Source organism: Pogoniulus pusillus, chromosome 21 (assembly GCF_015220805.1).
Source record: "Pogoniulus pusillus isolate bPogPus1 chromosome 21, bPogPus1.pri, whole genome shotgun sequence".
Taxonomy (NCBI): domain Eukaryota; kingdom Metazoa; phylum Chordata; class Aves; order Piciformes; family Lybiidae; genus Pogoniulus; species Pogoniulus pusillus.
The window spans coordinates 19,992,975-20,012,890 of NC_087284.1; the positions used below are offsets into that span (position 1 = coordinate 19,992,975).

Below are 19,916 nucleotides of genomic sequence, written 5' to 3' on the forward strand. Positions count from 1 at the left end.
AAAATGAGTGCGTGAACTCTTCCTGAAAGAAAGAAAAGCAGAAGTGCCAGCAGCTGGTTTTGAATACTGAACATCTTAATGTTAGTAATTTTAGAGAAGCAGAGCAATACACCAGGGTACTTGTTCAGGTCTTGCAGAAAATTAGGCCAGTCTTTTCTCTCCTTATTAACCAATATTAAAAAAAAAAGAAAGTATTTTTATTCTTAAGCTGTTTTGGCATTCTGGGCCCAAAGCAAGGCACACTCAGCTGCCTGTACCTTAAGCCTGTGAAACTGGTTGTTCTATAGAAATAAGAAGTCATTCTCATCAATACTATTATTCCCAAGTTAGGCAGCAAAAGAGAGAAACAAATCTATTATAAAAATGTAGCCCAGCTAAAATAGTGTAACTTTGTGACTAAATTTCACCTAATTACGTGGATATTAACTGTAAATGTCCTTATTCAAAGGGGGGCAGAAAATTTTCTTACATATATTATAGTTAAAAGGGAATATGTCCTAATGTATGTGCACAACAATACCCACTTACTAACAGTTTGATTGGTAGTTTAGTCTTAAAAACATTAGCTGAATGTCCCTGCAAAAAGCTTTAGTAGCAATGTCTTCCTTAGTAGTGCCTTGTGCCTCATCTCTCAGGTTAGCACAATAGCTCCATCCAAATCCAGCAAGTCAGAACCATGCTACAGTAAACACAGTAATAAGCACAAAGTATAGATGGGAGGAAAGTAAGGGCTGGTGTTTTCCACTTCTTTCTATTGACATAAAATCCTTTAGAACCTATATTGTCCCAGAAAGAACTTTTTAAAAGAGTTTTTCACGAGTGGTAGATGACATTTACAGGCTAGCACCTTGTATAGTACAACCACTTACTGCCCAATAGTATACTGCTGAATATTTAAAGGAAGATACAAATCCTGTGTAAGACACTTCTCAAAAGCCTCAAACAGTACTCAGATCACACTGCATAAATAATGGGATATTGTTCAGAAGGACTGCTATAAAAGACACTCTTTTCAAGAGGTTCTCTTCAACATCCTCAGGGCAGCTGAACATTTAGGAATGTGTGAGAACTTTTGCTTGAATTGACAAAGTGTGGTTGACTTTGGTGCTTGCTTTGTTGATTTTTTTTCCTAAAGCTCAACAAAATAATGGAGTTTTCTGTACCAATACATCTAATTTTGCCAATATATGCATGAGGAATGTAATGAAGTGGTGTTGTGCCGCAAGTAGCTCAGCAGATGTTGAAATCAGTTCCAGTTCCTGAAAACAACTTCTTGACAACGTAGTCTTAGCGTTCACAATAACCAAAACATGTGGGATTCATCTACATCATTCTTACAATTAAGTTGTCTTTCCCCCACTCTTCCTCCCTCTGTGTTCTAAACCCTCAGCCTTACTTACTTCCTTGCACTTTTTGATCATACGTGCCTGCATGCTTATAACCAGATACATAACCTGAAGCATCCACCAGATCTTCTCGACCAGCTTTACCTTTTCCTTTCCCACTGGGATCAAACCTCTCTTTGTGAGAACCTGTGAATTTTGATGTATCTGTAAGGCGTGATACAGTTGGAGATGAAATGGCTTTCTGTTGGAAGAAGAAACAAAACACCTCTATCAGAAATCAAATATTCTTAATAGGCTACATGCTGCAACCACCTAAATCTTTGCTAATGATGGACACTACATAAAGCCAAGAACAATGATGTCAAAAACATAGGGAAGAGACATGAGATACTTCTCATTAATAATAAAGTTCAATAATAATAATACAATTATTAATAAATTAATTATTATGAACAATAAATACAACCAATAAAATTAATAATAATTAACAGCAAGCAATACTAATCAATATAATAATAATGAATAATAATCAAGTTCAATAATAAAGGATCAAAGATATGAAGAAGTTACAGGTAATAGTGGTGTTCAAAATCCATTATGTCAACATCTAGTAATAAAACACCCCCAGTCCACCACTAGAAAAAGCAAACCAACATAGCTAGAATTCATTGCTTCATGAGACAAATTTATTATAAGCTGTTCCTTCTCTCATGAATCCTAAACCAGAAGAACCAAAAGCTATTTTCAGTGCTAGCAAATCAGCAGTCTATGAAACGGTACTGAGCAAAGACCTTCCTCTACATTGTTTCCATCAAGTCATATCAGGCTACTTAAAATTTTGTTGTCACTGAGACATAGAAAGTTTGACTGCACAGACAGAAGGAAAAAGGTGTTTCAGATAATATGGGATAATGCTAAGCCATGTGCTTGAACTGGGAGCAATCTCTTTGAAACTTAAGTTTACATTATAAAGTTAAACGAAAAGCAACACTAAAAGAGGGAAAACACAGAAGTATTTTATGTAGTAGTGGAAATGGAACTAAGATGAAAAAAGACTGATAAAATGTGGGTACCTTTCTTATGCATGTCATTCTGTCAGAGTGCACTTTAAAAGACAAAGGTGAAATGGACTTATTTGCCGTGAAGCAAATTCTCTGGGCAACACCTTTCATCAAAAAATCTCTTTCCTCCTCTGTATATCCTCAGCCCAATTAAATGCTCATTAATGAGACCTAACAGGCTTTCAAAGTAATCCATAGCTCTTTACATAGGACAACACATGTCAAATATCTTTTAACTCTAAACATTACAAGATCAGAGACTTGGAAAAGATACTTGAATCTGTACCAAGAGGAGCAGGATATCTGGATTCAGTTAGAATGGGGATGGATAGAAACTACACACCTAGAGAGGTAAGCAAATGTTACCATGCTCTAAGTTTGTACTCTCAGTTAACTGGGACACATCTGATGTTTAGTGCACTTTTTAGATTGTTATAGTATATTCTAGCTTAGTGCATTCTTCCATTGGATCTGTGAAAACCTGTGACAATGCTGAGATAGATCTGTGAGTGACATTCAAATTGTTTGAACCTTGCAGTCTAGTCTCTTTTGGTAAGACACTGACAGTAGGACAGAATACATGTTGGGAGTTTCTTATGTTTAAGTTACTACTAGATCATTCTCTCTCCAAAAGAATTTGACATAGACATAATCTCCTGGGTTCTATGTTATGTACTGGGCTGTCTAGGCCCCTTAATTGTGAACCAAGCATTTATTTATTGCCACCAAATTCATATAAATTTGCCTTATATATTGATTCAAAATCTCCTCTTTACATTGATTGGTGTCCATTGGGTCCATCGCCCTTACAGTACGAGGTTGCCCGTTCAGTGTTTACTGTTTTGGCTACAAAGTGTGAATCCCAGTCAGAGGAGATAGAATCATAGAATCAACCAGGTTGGAAGAGACCTCCAAGATCAGCCAGTCCAACCTAGCACCCAGCCCCATCCAGGCAACTAGACCATGGCACTAAGTGCCTCATCCAGTCTTTTCTTGAACACCTCCAGGGACGGTGACTCCACCACCTCCCTGGGCAGCCCATTCCAATGCCAATCACTCTCTCTGTGAAGAACTTCTTCCTAACATCCAGCCTAGACCTACCCTGGCACAACTTGAGACTGTGTCCCCTTGTTCTATTGCTGGTTACCTGGCAGAAGAGGCCACCCCCCACCTGGCTACAATGCCCCTTCAGGTAGTTGTAGACAGTAATAAGATCACCCCTGAGCCTCCTCTTCTGCAGGCTAAACAGGCCCAGCTCCCTCAGCCTCTCCTCATAGGATTTGTGCTCCAGGCCCCTCACCAGCTTTGTTGCCCTTCTCTGGACATGTTCCAGCACCTCAACATCTCTCTTGAATTGAGGAGCCCAGAACTGGACACAGTACTCAAGGTGTGGCCTGACCAGTGTTGAGTACAGGGGAAGAATAACCTCCCTTGTCCTACTGGCCACACTGTTCCTGATGCAGGCCAGGATGCCATTGGCTCTCTTGGCCAGCAACACACTGCTGGCTCATCTTCAGCTTACTATCTATCAGTACCCCCAGGTCCCTTTCCTCCTGGCTGCTCTCCAGCCACTCAGTCCCCAGCCTGTAGCACTGCACTTGGCCTTGTTAAATCTCATCTCATTGGCCTCTGCCCACCCATCCAGCCTGGCCAGGTCCCTCTGCAGGGCTCTCCTACCTTCCAACAGCTCCACACCTGCTCCTAGCTTGGTGTCATCTGCAAACTTACTGATGCTGGACTCAATCCCCTCGTCCAGGTCATCAATAAAGATACTGAACAGGACTGAGCCCAGCACTGATCCTGGTATTTCACACAACATCTTAGAATCATGTAACGAGGTTCTGAATTTAATTCCCTTCTACTCTTTCTACTCTACCAATCTTGATGAATGTTTCTACGCTCTAACTACATACAAGAGCCCTTCTTGAATCTTCCTGACTGTGCTGCTAGCTAGTACAATTCCTAGCAGAATCAATCACAAGAGTGCACAGCAGAGCAATACTTGGCTGTTGCATAATCTTTGCTCATACTCAGTTCAGTACAGCTGTTGCCTTTAGGCCTGTAAAGATATGCTGCTGGGATTTGTGAATTGTAAAGGGAAGTAGGTGAATGTAATGACTCCAAAGTGGAACAAAGGACAGCTAGAACAATCCAGTAACATACCGTTACTCCAGATATTATTGGGGCTTTTCCTTCAATTAGTTTATATATTTCCTGAATTGCTTCCTCATCGTTCTTGTCTTTAAACCGCTTCTTAGACAGTTCTTGAAGTGCTTCCTTAAACTGCTCGAAAGTGATAGTTCTGGAAGACTTTCCCCTGTCAAAACACACAAAAATGGACAGAAATTACACAAGAGCAAAAGAAGCATTCTAAGAACAGTGTAGTTTCGGTTTGCCACAGTGAACTACAGAAAAAGAACATGGAGACCCATCTGACCCGCTTGTGGTGTCACACAAAACATATCCCAGAAACATCACTTTCTTTTTTATGCAGAGCAGTAGGACAGCACCTAAAAAACTTCCCTTGATGAACATCCAGAGATAAAGAAGCAATAAAGGGAACTGGCCTGCTGTCAGAGTGTCTGCAGCTGAAATGAAATAATAGTTTCATTTGGTTGATCACTTGTACAGCCTGCAAGCACAGAAGACAAGAATTTAAGTATCTTAATTCTGGTACTTAGTTTTACTTTCTCTTTGAGTAACTGATTATGACATATTATTCATGGGTATCTATGCAGTGTAAAGCAAACTCTTATGAAGCATTTTAAAGCTTGAAATTCCTCCTCTGTTAAAGACTGACAGATTTTGAAGTAATGCATTTCAATTCAACACCTGTCACCTTTGTAAAGCAGTCACACGGTCATGGAAAACACAATACAGCAGTCTGGAAAACTCACAAACTGCCCCTAAATTCAGAGTTTAAACTTCACAGAGAGAGTGATTGGCATTGGAATGGGCTGCCCAGGGAGGTGGTGGAGTCACCGTCCCTGGAGGTGTTCAAGAAAAGACTGGATGAGGCATTTAGTGCCATGGTCTAGATGACAAACCCTATAAGGAGAGGCTGAAGGAACTGAGGTTGTTTAGCCTGGAGAAGAGGAGGCTCAGGGCAGACCTCATTGCTGTCTACAACTACCTGAAGGAAGGCTGTAGCCAGGTGGGGGTTGGTCTCTTCTCCCAGGCAACCAGCAACAGAACAACAGGACACAGCCTCAAGTTGTGCTAGGGAAAGTATAGGCTGGATGTTAGGAGGAAGTTGTCGGCAGAGAGAGTGATTGGCATTGGAATGGACTGCCCAGGGAGGTGGTGGAGGCACCATCTCTGGAGGTGTTGAAGCAAAGACTGGATGAGGCACTTAGTGCCATGGTCTAGTTGACTGGATAGGGCTGGGGGATAGGTTGGACTGGATGATCTTGGAGGTCTCCTCCAACCTGGTTGATTCTATGATTCTCTTGTTTTCTCTAGTAGAAAGCCCTTTTTTCCACACTTCTACAATACTTGCTGTGCTGGTTTAAGGGTCATTGGAATATTCTAATGAGAGAAATCAGATCACTGGTTGTAAAAGAAAAATAATGATAAAGTCTGTATCACTTCTTTATCCCTTTGCTAAAAGGAATAAAAAGCCTGATTACTATATAATTAATGGTATGTACTGTACACATTGACACTAAAAAGGTACTTCAGACAAATCCCTTGAAGCAAAAAGGTTTGTATTCATGTCTGCAAAATGCATCACTCAACTAATAGATCCTCTTATGCAAGAATCTCTGCTGTGACATTACCAGTACAATGTCCAAGTCTATTAAGTTTAACCAAGAAGCAGATTATGCCGTGGGGCTGGCAGCTTACTTTTTTCCACTTGTGCTTTACAATTTTCACTTTCTTTTCTCTTTGTGCTACATAGAGGAGTGCATTTTTACTGGCTATCAGCCCCACCATTCACAACCTTTAAAAAAACTAAGGTGCAGACTAAAGCTAGGTCCCTAGACAGGCTAACAAGGTGTGCTAGTTTGAAACAGGCTAGAATGTTTTGGTGAGAAGAACTAAATTACAGGCTGTGAAAAGAAAACAATGGTGATGTCTGCTTCACTCATAGGCTTGCTGAGATGTATACGAACACGAAATAAAAACATTAGATAACCACTCTCGCTGGGGCTGCTGGCTGAGCTGCATCTCTCTAACCTCACCCTCCATTTTGGACTAATCCACTTTGCTTCCTAACCCCCTGGCCAAACCTCCATTCTTCCTTTGGAACTGGGGTAAGGTTGAGAGGGGTAGGGAGAAGGTGCAGGGGTGGTTGAGAGCCCCTCCTAGGGACCCAGGTTTCCGGGAGGGCTGCTGTGTTTCTGTATTACCTTTCACCTTGTATATTTCTGCATATACTGTAAATATCTGCTTGTATATTGTGCTACCTGTAAATATAAGCTTCATTCATATTTCCAGAGCCATCTGAGTCTAGTCTGAGTGATTTCTAAAGTGGGGTGGGGAACACCCAAACCATCACACAAGGCTGCTAGAATCTTGCAGTCTAACAGAGTATTCAACATATCTTGGGAAGATCTGTTTCACTGTCAAAAACAGATTTACAAAATCATAGAATCAACCAGGTTGGAAGAGACATCCAAGATCATCCAGCCCAACCTAGCACCCAGCCCTAGCCACTCAACTAGGCCATGGCACTAAGTGCCTCAGCCAGGCTTTTCTTGAACACTTCCAGGGATGGTGACTCCACCACCTCCCTGGGCAGCCCATTCCAATGCCAATCACTCTCTCTGCCAACAACTTCCTCCTAACATCCAGCCTAGACCTCCCCCAGCACAACTTGAGACTGTGTCCCCTTGTTCTATTGCTGCTTGCCTGGGAGAAGAGACCAACCCCCACCTGGCTACAACCTCCCTTCAGGTAGTTGTAGACAGCAATGAGGTCCCCCCTGAGCCTCCTTTTCTCCAGGCTGCACACCCCCAGCTCCCTCAGCCTCTCCTCATAGGGTTTGTGTTCCAGGCCCTTCACCAGCCTTGTTGCCTTCTCTGGACACATTCCAGCACCTCAACATCTCTCTTGAATTGAGATATACAACACAAAAAACTTACAAATGTAAAAGAGAACAGTTTCTTGGACAAAACTGAATGAAACATGACTAAGCCAAAACAGAGACTTGTGTAAAAATCTGGCAAATAGAGGTGAAGGGAGAAGGGAAGGAAATATATATATATATATATATATATATATGCACTGCAGTACAATATCAGGTTCCTTGTGCTGCACTAATATGTCTATAGAAATGTAGCTGTAAAAGAACCATTTAAGAACTCAAAACTTGAGGTATCACCTTGCTTCAGAGACTTTCAATAGGTAGCACTGGGATACTGAAATGTTAATGCAAAAAGGACTAAAATGGTGAATTCTAGAAGATATCCCTCCAGAAGAGGGTTTCAGGAAAATGATTCTAGGAAGAAGAAAGAAGAGAAATCTTCAGCTAAGGCAGCAGTCACTTCTGGAGCGCAGGCATCTTTGTGAGCCTGGCTGTTTTATCAGAGTAAAATGTCAGAACTGAGAAAGATGACATCCAGATGACCTTCAAAATCACTCCATAAATCAAGAGAGGTAATTCTGCCACTCCTCTGCTCTGCAGAGGGAACAAAGTAGGGGACTGGTGAAAGAAAACGACTTGGCAAGACCATGTAATTAGGTAAAAGCTTCCAAAGGAAAGTAAATCCTAGAGTGAGTTTAGAGGAGTTAAAGAGATTAGTAGAGCTTAAAGTGGATGAGGATGAGAAAGAGGCCTAGTAGATAGTACAGCTAATGTTTATACAGGACTTAAAGGAAGAGATAAAATCAGCTTAAAGGAGTAGCAGAAAAAAACATTTGTTTGTTGGGTGTCTTTTTTTTCAGAGAAAGAGAAATAATGTTAAGAATAGAGATCTGTGTAAGGGCTAACCACTGCTAAAAAGCTGCAGAGTAGTACTTGGTCTGGACTTTAGGAAGAAGTTCTTCACAGAAAGAATTGATTGGTATTGAAATGGGCTGCCTGGGGAGGTAGTGGAGTCACCATCCCTGGAGGTGTTTAAAAGGAGGTTAAATGAGGCACTTAACTAAACCATGGTGCTACCTAGAAGGGTTAGGTGATAGGTCGGGCTTGATCTCAGAGGTCTTTTCCAACCTGGCTAATTCTGTGTAATGCATTTGATCCCAAGCAGTTAATCCACTGAAACTATACAAACTGGTTCCTAACATGTAAATACAAATATTCTCAAGGACAGCTTTCAAATTATGAGCTGTTGTTCAGGGCATCTGTTATATATTAACCAGACTTTGTATAGATATATGATAATCAGAGATAGGAAAAAAGAGACGTAATCCAACGAACTTTCATGTTAGTCTTTTGATGAGCAGGAACCTTCCTTGCTGCTTTATCTTCACATGCAGTATCTGTGTTTTGACACTCAGAGAGGAGAGGTTAACTCCTGATGAGACCAGGTAACCAAGAACAGGATGTGGCATTTGAAAGAGGAAAGAAAAATGAAATCTCCACAATAGAAATGAAACAGTTATGTAAGTGCCATTTTTACTAGTGAGACTCAGAGCAGAAAAGCTCAGGATAAGAACCAGATATTCTATACGACATGACATTTTACTTGATTCACACAAACACAACTACAAGAGGTCTAAGAAAAATGGCATCACTAAATAGGACTTGACATAGTAAGATCCTAACTCTTTAAGTCTCAGGATATTAGAGCTTAATGAAATTATAATTTAAGAACTGAACTGGACCTTGAAAGTAAACCATTGCACAAGACATGGGATAATACCTGAATGCAACTCATTCTGATGCAGTGACAGTGAAGATCCATGTTTCTTTCTAGCAACCTATCATCTGAAAGTTTTAAATATTTCCTTTAAATTAGATAAAAATAAAAAAGCCTCAAGACTTATGTGTTGCTAACTTTCCTAGAACTTCTTTCTTGGTGTCCTTCTGGGATTTTGTTATATCTCAGCAAAAAGCCTAGCTCCTTATCTTCATTGTGAGGGGGTTTAATTCAAGATGAGCTATCAAAATGACTGTTTCACCTATGCTGGCCCAATCCACATGAGAGCAGCACGAAAAGAACAATACATGATGGTGACAAGGCACAGTGAACATCTTACAGGGACATGCTTTTAAATCACTATGAAGGTCAAGCAAAACTACAAGTATAATTTCAACAGTTTATGCCTTCTTCCTACAGGGAAAGATACCTGAACAGTCTGTTCCTGGTGAGAAATTCTGTGTTAATGGTAAAGCATATTGCCCTTGAAAATTGTGTGCTCAATACTGGAAATGATGATACACAGCAAGCACTAAAACCTCACTGAGTCTGCACTCACTTTTAACTTTGGAGACAAGAGTGAGAGCACCACCACTCCATGAAAGCTAGTCTCCACACAGCAAGTGGCCTAGCAGCTGAATCCTCCTCCCTTAGACTGAGATCTGTCTATGGAGTCCTCATCTCCTCTTCGGTAAGTGTGCAAGCCTATATTTTTGGTACCTGCAGGGAGATCTTCCCTGAATGAGTGCACATTTTAGTTCATCTCTTCCTAGACAGTTTAGTTGTGCAGCAGCATGCTCCCAACTGACACCTGAACCTGTAATTTTATTGTGCTGGAAGGAGTGCTTCTTGTAGATGGCTGTCACACTTTTGAACATCCTATCGACTGAGACCTCCCTGGTTACACAGGGCTGATGGTGAATCACAGAAAGCAGCTTGGTAAGCACATCCACCAGCTCACTGCATACCCTTCAGTGGATCACACCTGGCCCCACAGACTTGTCCAAGTAGCACAGCAATTCACACTAATCTTTCCCCCTTGCATTTATCAGGACTTCATTCTTCTCCGCATCCCTGTTCTCTAGCTCAGGGGACTGGGTACTGAGAGAATAGCCAGTCTTACTATGAAAGCCTGAGGCAAAAAAAGTGTTAAGTACCTCAGGCTTTACTTCATTCTTTGTCACTATCTTTCCCCCTGCATCCATTAAAGGATGATTACACTCCACAGCCTTCATTTTGCTGCTGATGTATTTATAGAAATATTTCTATTGTCTTTCACAGCAGTGAATATTTTTTATATGTCCTTGCCACAGTGAATGAACACCAAACACAGAAGAATTCTTCCCCAGCACAAAAAGATGCTTTGAACCCTGAAACCAAAGCACAGTGAAAGCAGCTCAACAAACGAGTCAGTATTTTTCAGATAGATGCTGCTGCACTCAGGTGGCGAGAAACGAAAACCGCAGTAAATCAAAACCACAACCACAAACCAAAGCTGTTACCACTCAAACCAAAGAATAAATGTAATACTACTGTCACGTTGCCAGGATCTCTATGTAAGCACAGTGCTGGGGTTTTTTTTGTTTATCCACAGAGGTTAATTTGGTTTTGAGTGATATGACTTCATAAATACCCTGCGTCCACAGAAGCAGCTCTGTTGCAACATTACCGCAAAGCAAGATGCACACATCTACTACAGAAGCTACTTCTCTGCTCACTCAAACGTTGATGTCACTTCCAGAAAAGTCTTACTGTTCTTTTGCAGAACAGGCACTGAAATAACCTTCATGAAAACATAAAAGTGATAAGTAGTTTCTAACTACTAAAAGTAAAGGACTTCATGCAGAAGCTGAAAAGGCTCACCTTCTGCTAACACTTGCAGCTAGTCTCAAAACATTATTGCTTATCTGAACCACAGAGAGCCATCAATTGGCAGGCAAATACTTGCTTTTTTGTTATATGTGCCTTCTTGTCAAATACCCACTCTGCACTGTTTCTGTCCTTAGTAAGTTTCTCCAGGAGAAAATGTCTCTTCCCTACATAAAGGGAATTGGGGCTAAGGGTAGCTGTCAAAGCAGATGAGAAGTCCTCAGGCTCAATCATACACGAGGTAGGTGGCACAGCATTTTTCTTATAGACCTGCTTGTCTGAAGGCAATTCCATATGTAAACTACTGTCAAGGGAAAGAATACTCTTTGCTAAGTGTGATGTTTTGGGAGTTACCTGCCCCCACACACAATGAATTCACCCAGACTAGACTCAGCTGGATGGCAGTGAAAGGAATGAAGCTTTACATCCACAGCTTAGCATGATATGCAAGCAGGTATTTACAATATACTACAAACATTTACAGCTATAGACACAAATATACAAGTTAAAAGTCATACAGAAACACAACACCACTCCCAGAAATCAGTCCCCTGGACAGGCTCCCAACCACCCTCCCACCTTCTTTCCACCCCCTTCTCTTATCCCAGAATCTGCCTTGCATCCAAGATGAGTTGGGAGGATCAGCAAGGGGAGTTAGAAGCAGAATGCTTAGTTGGGTTACACAGATATAGCTAGAAACCAGGGAGAGACACAGGCACCAACAGATTCCAACAGACAGACTGTCTTGTCTGTGTTTGTGTCCTTGCTTTTATACATCTCAGCAAACCTATGAGTGAAGTAGACATCACCGTTTTCTTTTCATACCCTATAATCTTTTTTTTTTCCTCATTAAAATGTTCTAATTAGCTTCAAACCAGCACAGATAAGTTCCTCTGTTATGCCTTTATCACTTCTGATAACTGCATCTGGAGCAGACATGCACTTTTGCACACCTTAGGGAAAAACAGCTAGTGCACCTTGCCCCATTTACTTTGTATACCTTGAAAACCATCTCTATGCACTTCCCATCCTAACACAGAGTTGCACTAATTGACAAAACAACCATAAATGTGAATTAATGTTACCCTACTGATCCTGCACCTGTAAGAAGCACAACACACTTCACAAGCAGTAAGTGCACACCCTTGAACTTTGATAACTAAACAATTGCATGTAGACATAGCAGAGATGGAAGAGGAAATAGATGGTCTGCAAACCAGAGTTCTGGCTATATACTCTACTAGAGACAGTCGTCCTAACAAATAGTTATAATAAAGCTACATACAGCTTCTTAAATTTTTTTGTTCAGAATCTCAATTTGGAGGCAGCCTTCTTTATGATGAGAAAGATTAATATATTTGAAGAGGAAAACATTGTTTTACTAATGGAAGTCTCAGTAGTACCACTGGTACTGCTACTACTGCTGGGTCTGTACAACAGTCCATGCCTATGACATCTTGTCCCTTTGTGAAAACTCTAAGCAGAGAGTGACTAAATTTTATATGGGAATCTATCTCCTCCCTTGGATTAAAGATTTGTCTTTACAGTGCTCACTCACGTATGTGAAAGAAGTGCAGAAAATTGTGACAGTTAACACCAATACAGATATCCTCTCATCTACATAGCAATTGTCTCAATTAAACACAGCTGGTGCTTTGAAAAGATCCCAAAGTCTATAATGAATGAAGGTGTACAGCCCTAGCTTCTATCTGGCAGACATAATTACCACGAATCAAAATGACAAGGAACAATTGAGACATCTGAAAAATGTTGGAATGAATTGTGAAAGCAGAGAGGAGACCATGAAAGAACAAATGCACATTCTTTTGGAAATCTGTGACTTACTTAGATCAACAGCTACTGAAGGAAGGTATCAAGGCAGTGCTGGGAAAGGTTCCAACAATTTTGGAGATGTCTAACATAACTTCAGTGACTAAATTAAGGAATTAGCTAGACTTACCAAACTATTAGGGGAAATTTCTGCCAAATTTAGGCTCTCTTACATCTGCTACAAAATCTCAAGGCACAGGATAGCCTTTGCATACCAGGTTGAAACTGAATCTGTCCACAGATGAGTCCAGTTTGAATAATGTTGCTGTGACCAGATACTTCTGAACTGTTAGTAGCATTTAATAAGTTCAAAATATATTAGAAGCTTTTTGTTCCAAAAATAGCCCCACTCACAATGTAACAAGGCACACTTGAACATCAGAAACTTTCTTGAATAGGAAATTAAACTTCATTTCCAGGAACACAGCCCTATGAGAGGCTGAGGGAGCTGGAGGCGTTCAGCCTGGAGAAGAGAAGGCTCAGGGGGACCTCGTTGCTGTCTACAACTACCTGAAAGGAGGCTGTAGCCAGATGAAGGTTGGGCTCTCCTGTCAGGCAATCAGCAACAGAACAGGGGGACACAGACTCAAGTTATGCCAGGGGAGGCATAGGCTGGATGTTAGGAGGAAGCTCTTCACAGAGAGTGGTTTGCCATTGGAATGGGTTGCCCAGGGAGGTGGTGGAGGCACTGTCCCTGGAGGTCTTCAAGAAAAGATTAGATGAGGCACTTGGTGCCATGGTCTAGTTGACTGGCTAGGGCTGGGTGCTAGGTTGGAGTGGATGATCTTGGAGGTCTCTTCCAACCTGGTTGATTCTATGATTCTCTGAAAGCTTTCAAAAGCTGCCCGGCCATGTTCCTGTGTTATCTGCCCTGTGTGATCTTGCTTTGGTGGGGCACTGATCTGGGTGACCTCCAGAGGTCCCTTCCAGCCCTCACCATTCTGTGATTCTGTGAACTGTCTCCAGAAAACACATTTTGTCATCTTCTTTATCTCAAGGCTTTGATAACTGGAGTTGAAATACTTCCAGAAAGTGCAAGTGTCGTGGTACATAATGTCAAGTCAGGATCCCTAACATTAAAGACATACAGTTTTCTGCGGGCAGCCCTTAGGTCTGACAGCTTTTATGTACTTTAACTATTTACCTCATGTGACCACCACTTCACTGTCCATCTGGACCATGCATTTCACAGATTGGTACTGAAAGACATAGAAATACAACTTAAGGAAGCCAACAGCCAGGTGACACAGCATTGCATATATAAGAGAAATAAAAGACAAAAGGAACAACCTAGTTGGCTGGATAGGGCTGGGTGCTAGGTTGGACTGGATGATCTTGGAGGTCTCTTCCAACCTGGTTGATTCTATGAATCTCCCAAATATGCATCAGAGAGTCACAGAACACAGGACTAAATCAGGAAAGGAATTAATCAAATCAGACAAACTGCTAGAAATGTTGCTTCATGTTGTCAATATTAATCCAAGTTACAGCCAGATGGATTTGCAGATCAAACTCAATACCAGAATGTTAAATCAACAAGCAAAATTCATCTTATCAGCATTGCAGGAGGAAAACCAAGTAGCTTCCTGAACTGACTGTCCAGTATGCTTCTATGGTTTTCTTCATCTGGCTCAAAGAGACCCAACAGGCCACACACGGTTGTCTTGGCAGGAAAGATTTAGTTCTGTGCATTTTAGTTCAACAGCTTTCACAGCTATGTCATCCACCCAGCATAATGTAGAGCTTTCCCATTACTCTCACATAGAGTGAAGTGATGGAAGAAAAGCAGCCTGTTTGGAAGAGGAATCCACAGTTCCAGCTTTTCTGTAAAAGGAAGCAATTCCTATTTATTTTTATTAGAAAAGCTTATCAAACAAATCATGACGTTTGTGCTGTTTTAATTAAGGATGAAAGGCTGGAACACACAGCAAATGTATGGATTCTTCCAAGGAGCTAATAAACTGAATATTTTTCACTGTTTTTAAACCAGTATCAGGATTTACCAGGAGCCAAAAAAACCCAAACATTTAATCAGATTATAGTCTTTAGTCTTGGATTTACATTTCCATCACTCATTATCTTTCCTTAGAAGCATTAAAAGAAAAGCCCTAAACTCAAATCACTTACAGTTCACTGCTGTTTTCATCTGCATATAGTTCCAGTATGATTCTTTAAAAGTATTTTAAAAAAAAGTCTTTATTTTTTGATATAGAATCATAGAATCAACCAGGTTGGAAGATATGCACAAGAATATCTTCTAATAGAGTGGCTATTAACTACCGTGTGGGTTAAACTTTTTCTTTCATCATAGCTACCTTGTAGTATTTGACACCTGTCTCTCAACTTACAAAATGCTTCAGATAAAAAAAGTACATCTATTTCATAGAATCATAGAATCAACCAGTTGGAAGAGACCTCCAAGATCATCTAGTCCAACCTATCACCCAGCCCTAACCAATCAACTAGACCATGGCACTAAGTGCCTCATCCAGTCTTTTCTTGAAGACCCCCAGGGACGGTGCCTCCACCACCTCCCTGGGCAGCCCATTCCAATGCCAATCACTCTCTCTGTGAAGAACTTCTTCCTAATATCCAGCCTATACCTACCCTGGCACAACTTGAGACTGTGTCCCCTTGTTCTATTGCTGGTTGCCTGGGAGAAGAGGCCAACCCCCACCTGGCTACAATGCCCCTTCAGGTAGTTGTAGACAGTAATAAGATCACCCCTGAGCCTCCTCTTCTCCAGGCTAAACATATATATATATATATACACATATATAGCAAATATACATTTGCTATAAACAGCAAATTACTCCCTTTGCCCTCCTTTGTCTATCTATAGGCCCTTTTAAGAATACTGACTCACCTGCTCCTTTCTTTTGCTAAGTCAAAAAAAACAACCCCAAACCCTGCAAAACTACCACCACTAAAAAAAACCCAACATTTCAAATCCTCTTCTAGAGCTGCAAATACCAATCTATGCATGCAGCTTGCAAAGCCCTGAAACCTCCCTTGACACTGTGCCAAAGGAGAACAGCATACTACACTACACATGCTGTTTCAGCCACAAGAGCACACCAATGCCCACTTAGAGTAAGTGCATCAGGCAGTCCTTTGCATACAGCATTCATCGCAGGAAAAGAATGTAAATAGCTTACATTTGTAAGAAATCTGTTTCAAATTGAGACGTAAGAAAACTGACCACAAGTCGTATCAAAATACAGCTTTTTATGTTCCCCTGCTGCCACAAAAGAGCTTGGCAAGCTGCAGTCATAGATGCTTTACACAGGGAAGCCATAGGACATGACAGTAAACAGAGCAGTGACTATTTTTCATCTATCCTATACCAAAAAGTCCCCTTGCAAAGGTGACCAGACAGCACTTTTGTGTGTAATACAGACACCACATGATAATGAGTAAGAGCTGAGCAACCCCTCCTCTATGATCCTTTTGTCAGTAGCTTCTTTTATTATTCCCACACTGCTCTGGGTCTGATACACTCTCCACTCTCAGCACTGTCAACTCCACTCAGAAGCATAACAAACACAATCCCATGCTGAGTACTAAATGGGCCAAATACAAAGAAGCAGATAAATCCAGGATTGGGACTGCAGTACAAATTCACAGAATCATAGAATCAACCAGGTTGGAAGAGACCTCCAAGAGCACCCAAGATTATCCAGCTCTGATGAAGTACTTAATACCACACACAATATTTACTGCAATCTCTGGACAAAGCAGACAAGTTTATTTTGAGCTTTCACTCCCCCTTGCCCCAGTCACTCTCACCTATGCCCCATATTAAGAGCTACCTGCTTTCAGGGTATGCCCTGCCCTGAGTGCCCACAGACATTGGAGCAGGAGACTGGAGTCAGCCTCATGTTTCACATACTGATTAGGGTTTTCTTCCCTCTCATAGGGAGAAAAAAAGAAATAGCATGTATGAAGTTTTTTCCTTAACTATCTTACCAATATTTTACTCAAGGGAAAGACTCACTGTTAAAAAAGAAAAAAAGAAAACAAGAGAGAGGGGGAAAAAGAAACCATAAGAAGTACTTCTGGAGATCTTGTATAATGGGGTTAGACCCCAAACTAAGTATAGAACTATCTTGATTTTTCAGTTGTGGTGTAACAAATTACTAGTATGTCACAGTGTCACTGCATATTGATTGCTAGTTGAACAAAAAAACAACTTGCCCTTGTATATACTTCTGTAATGATATAAAAGCTATCAGCTGTATCTTTCACATAGCACAACAATTGCTTTTCTCATCACTTACTTTCCTTTTTTAAGTATTTGCAAGACAGGGCACAGAAAAAAGACCAAAGACACCTGGGAAATGAAGTAAGCACAGTCATGTGTTGTGAGAGTCACAGCCTGGTGCCAAAGATCACCACTGTTCTGCAGCTGCTGATACCCATGATCATAAATGGCACTAAGTAGCACAATGCTCTGCTGTATCAGCACAGAAAAAGGATGAACAGGTCTATAGCACTGTCATGGTTTTTAAAGAGAGCTGACAGAATGAAGCTCTCAAATGAATTGGAGAGATAACAGAATTGTATTTGAAAAGAGATATAGAAAATTACAAAGCAGATACAACATCTATGGCAATGCCCTTGAATTTCCCCCCAACCCAAAACAAAATCTATAATCCTCAGCTCTCCAATCCTCCTCCCACCAATGCCTCTGCCATCTATTGGCCTAAACACAAGCCTCTGGACACCCTAAAACAGGCCTACTCCTTACATCTTTGTCCTGATAGAAGTGTCCCATCTGACAAGAGGGCTGGAGGAGGAGGAAATGAGAGCGAGCTGGCCTCACCATGAGCTTATAAAGAGATAGCAGAATTATGGAACTGAATAACAATTTTCTAGTCCCTAGAGGATTTTTAACCCGATAGTCTCCAACCTAGGCCAAGCACCGAGTCCTTCTCACCAGAGGGTGATGGCTTAAGAGTCTTATACTTTTATGTCTGCTGAATGAGTATTTCAGAAAGGTCTCTGTTTTCCTAAGCATCTTATGAAACTTGTGTCACAATCACAAATACAGGGTAAAAGACTAAAAGATTCCCCATGCTCTTGGGACTTCTCTTCCCAGAACAATGCTGAGCTGAAAGAGGATGACAGCTCTCTGGTAGACTCTTCAGAATACACTAATGACTAAAGTGAGAGGTATAAAACCCTTAATTCTAACTACAAATCTGTGGCCAGTTCACATGCTAACAAGGACCCTAAAAAGAACTGCCTGTCCCCATAGCATCAGGTAGTGTTAGGTGACACTGTCACTCAGTTTTCCCTTTTGTGTGGACACTAAGTTCAGGTTCAGCTGACTCTGAGGGGTTTTGTTGACCCTTGCCAGCACCCAGACTACAATACCTGTTCTGAATGTGGAGATCTGTAGCTGTGTCCTGGTTTGAGTTAGAACAGAACAATTTCTTTTCAGGGATTTCACTTTCCAGCTCAGTCTCTTCTACTTAGCTGCACTTTCTGCAGTTAATGGCATCGTTTTGCAGACAGTGTTTGCCTCTAAGAGTGATAACACCTGGTGTTTCTGGTTAGTTGGTGTGCAGACTAGGGTCACTGCTAAATCTTGTGTGTCATGTTGTGGGTATAGAGTAGAAGACTGCACCTGCAGTAAGAGAGGAAAGATCAGACAACCCTGAACTGACCAGTGAAGTATTCCATTCTGCATACATTACATTCAGGCTAAAGCTGAGAGACCGTGAGGGTCAAGTTCTCTCTTCCACTCTTTCTATTCTCCTATGGCCATCATTTGAGGAGGACACTATCCATTCTGCCTTAGATTGCAATCCATGCTTTCCCAGTTCATTAAGCTCCTCTTTCTTTTTCCCTTTGGGAAGAGAGAGGCGTTAATAAAGAGCATCTGATCACTGGTTTAGTAGCTGGCCCAAGCCAACCTTCCACTGCAGACTAGAAAGCTACTCTTCATTTCAGTGTCTAGCTTCTGAGTCTCCTCAATCACATCTACCACAAGCAAGGATTTTTCTACAACATTCTGAAGAAGAAAACAGACAGAAAAAGAAGAAAAAAAATCTTCTATCACAATATACACCAAAATTTTCATTGTCTGATATGAAATTAAACTCTATGACCATCTTGACGATGCAATGGTTGCCCAGACTGCCATTCAGTACAAACATCTTGCCCTGTTGTCTTCCCAGACCCTACCCAATCCCAAACAAGTTGTGCAAAAGATAAGAAGACACCAATATTTTTCTTCCAGCTTTCCTCCCTAACACAACTTTCACCTCCCTCCCTAATACATTTAGATTAACGTGTCAGTAGTCACACTGAAGTTTTCCATCTGAAACATGAACCAAGTCTACACATCCTACAGCAGAGCTACACAGAGCAGGGCACACACTACATGGCAAGACTGAGTTACCCTACAACAATTCAAGCAAATCTTCATAAAATTATCTTTACCCTACAACAATTCAAGCAAATCTTCATAAAACTATCTAGCCACACAGAAAGCAGCCCAAATTAAAGGTTCCACCTCATCGACTTCCCAAGGCAAACAAAGCATTAAAATACAGATTTTTCTGCCCTCCAGGGAAGTTTCCTATGGGAAATTGTACAGGTCAAGACCTGCCCTGTAATTCTGTTCATCTTGCTCCTCACTTTCAGGACTGCAAACTTTATACTCACTTTGCTGCTGCAGACATCTGTTACATCTTAATAATTTTCTACTTCAAACTATGGAAAATGAGAGACATTATCTATGCTGACATATAAGAGTCTAGAAAATACTTGCTTATTAATCAGTAAAATGAGTTAATTTTCTATCAGATTTCACATAGCTGCTTTTAGAAATGAGAAAGAGGCAATTTTAAATGATGGTGCAATATGATTAAATTAGACTGATTTGCCAAGAAAACAAAAAATATGGCAAAGAGCCCTCTAAAACCCCACGAGAAAAGATCTCTTAACCACAGCCCTACTTCTGCCATAGATCAGATGTCTTTGTAGTCCACAAG

General features: G+C 41.0%; 1 protein-coding gene across 3 annotated transcripts in view; it reads right to left on the bottom strand.

The window, feature by feature from the left end:
* Window positions 1-558: 558 nt before the first annotated feature.
* The window catches only part of TPPP (tubulin polymerization promoting protein), a 35,862-nt gene continuing 16,504 nt past the window's right edge, over window positions 559-19,916 (bottom strand). For all 3 annotated transcript variants that reach the window (XM_064161174.1, XM_064161173.1, XM_064161172.1), the window contains exons 3-4: window positions 4,571-4,724; window positions 559-1,587 (exon numbers count right to left, since the gene is read on the bottom strand). In XM_064161174.1, the coding sequence (XP_064017244.1) occupies window positions 1,393-1,587; window positions 4,571-4,724 (349 nt within the window). In that variant the 3' untranslated portion in view covers window positions 559-1,392. The remainder of the gene's footprint in view (window positions 1,588-4,570; window positions 4,725-19,916) is intronic.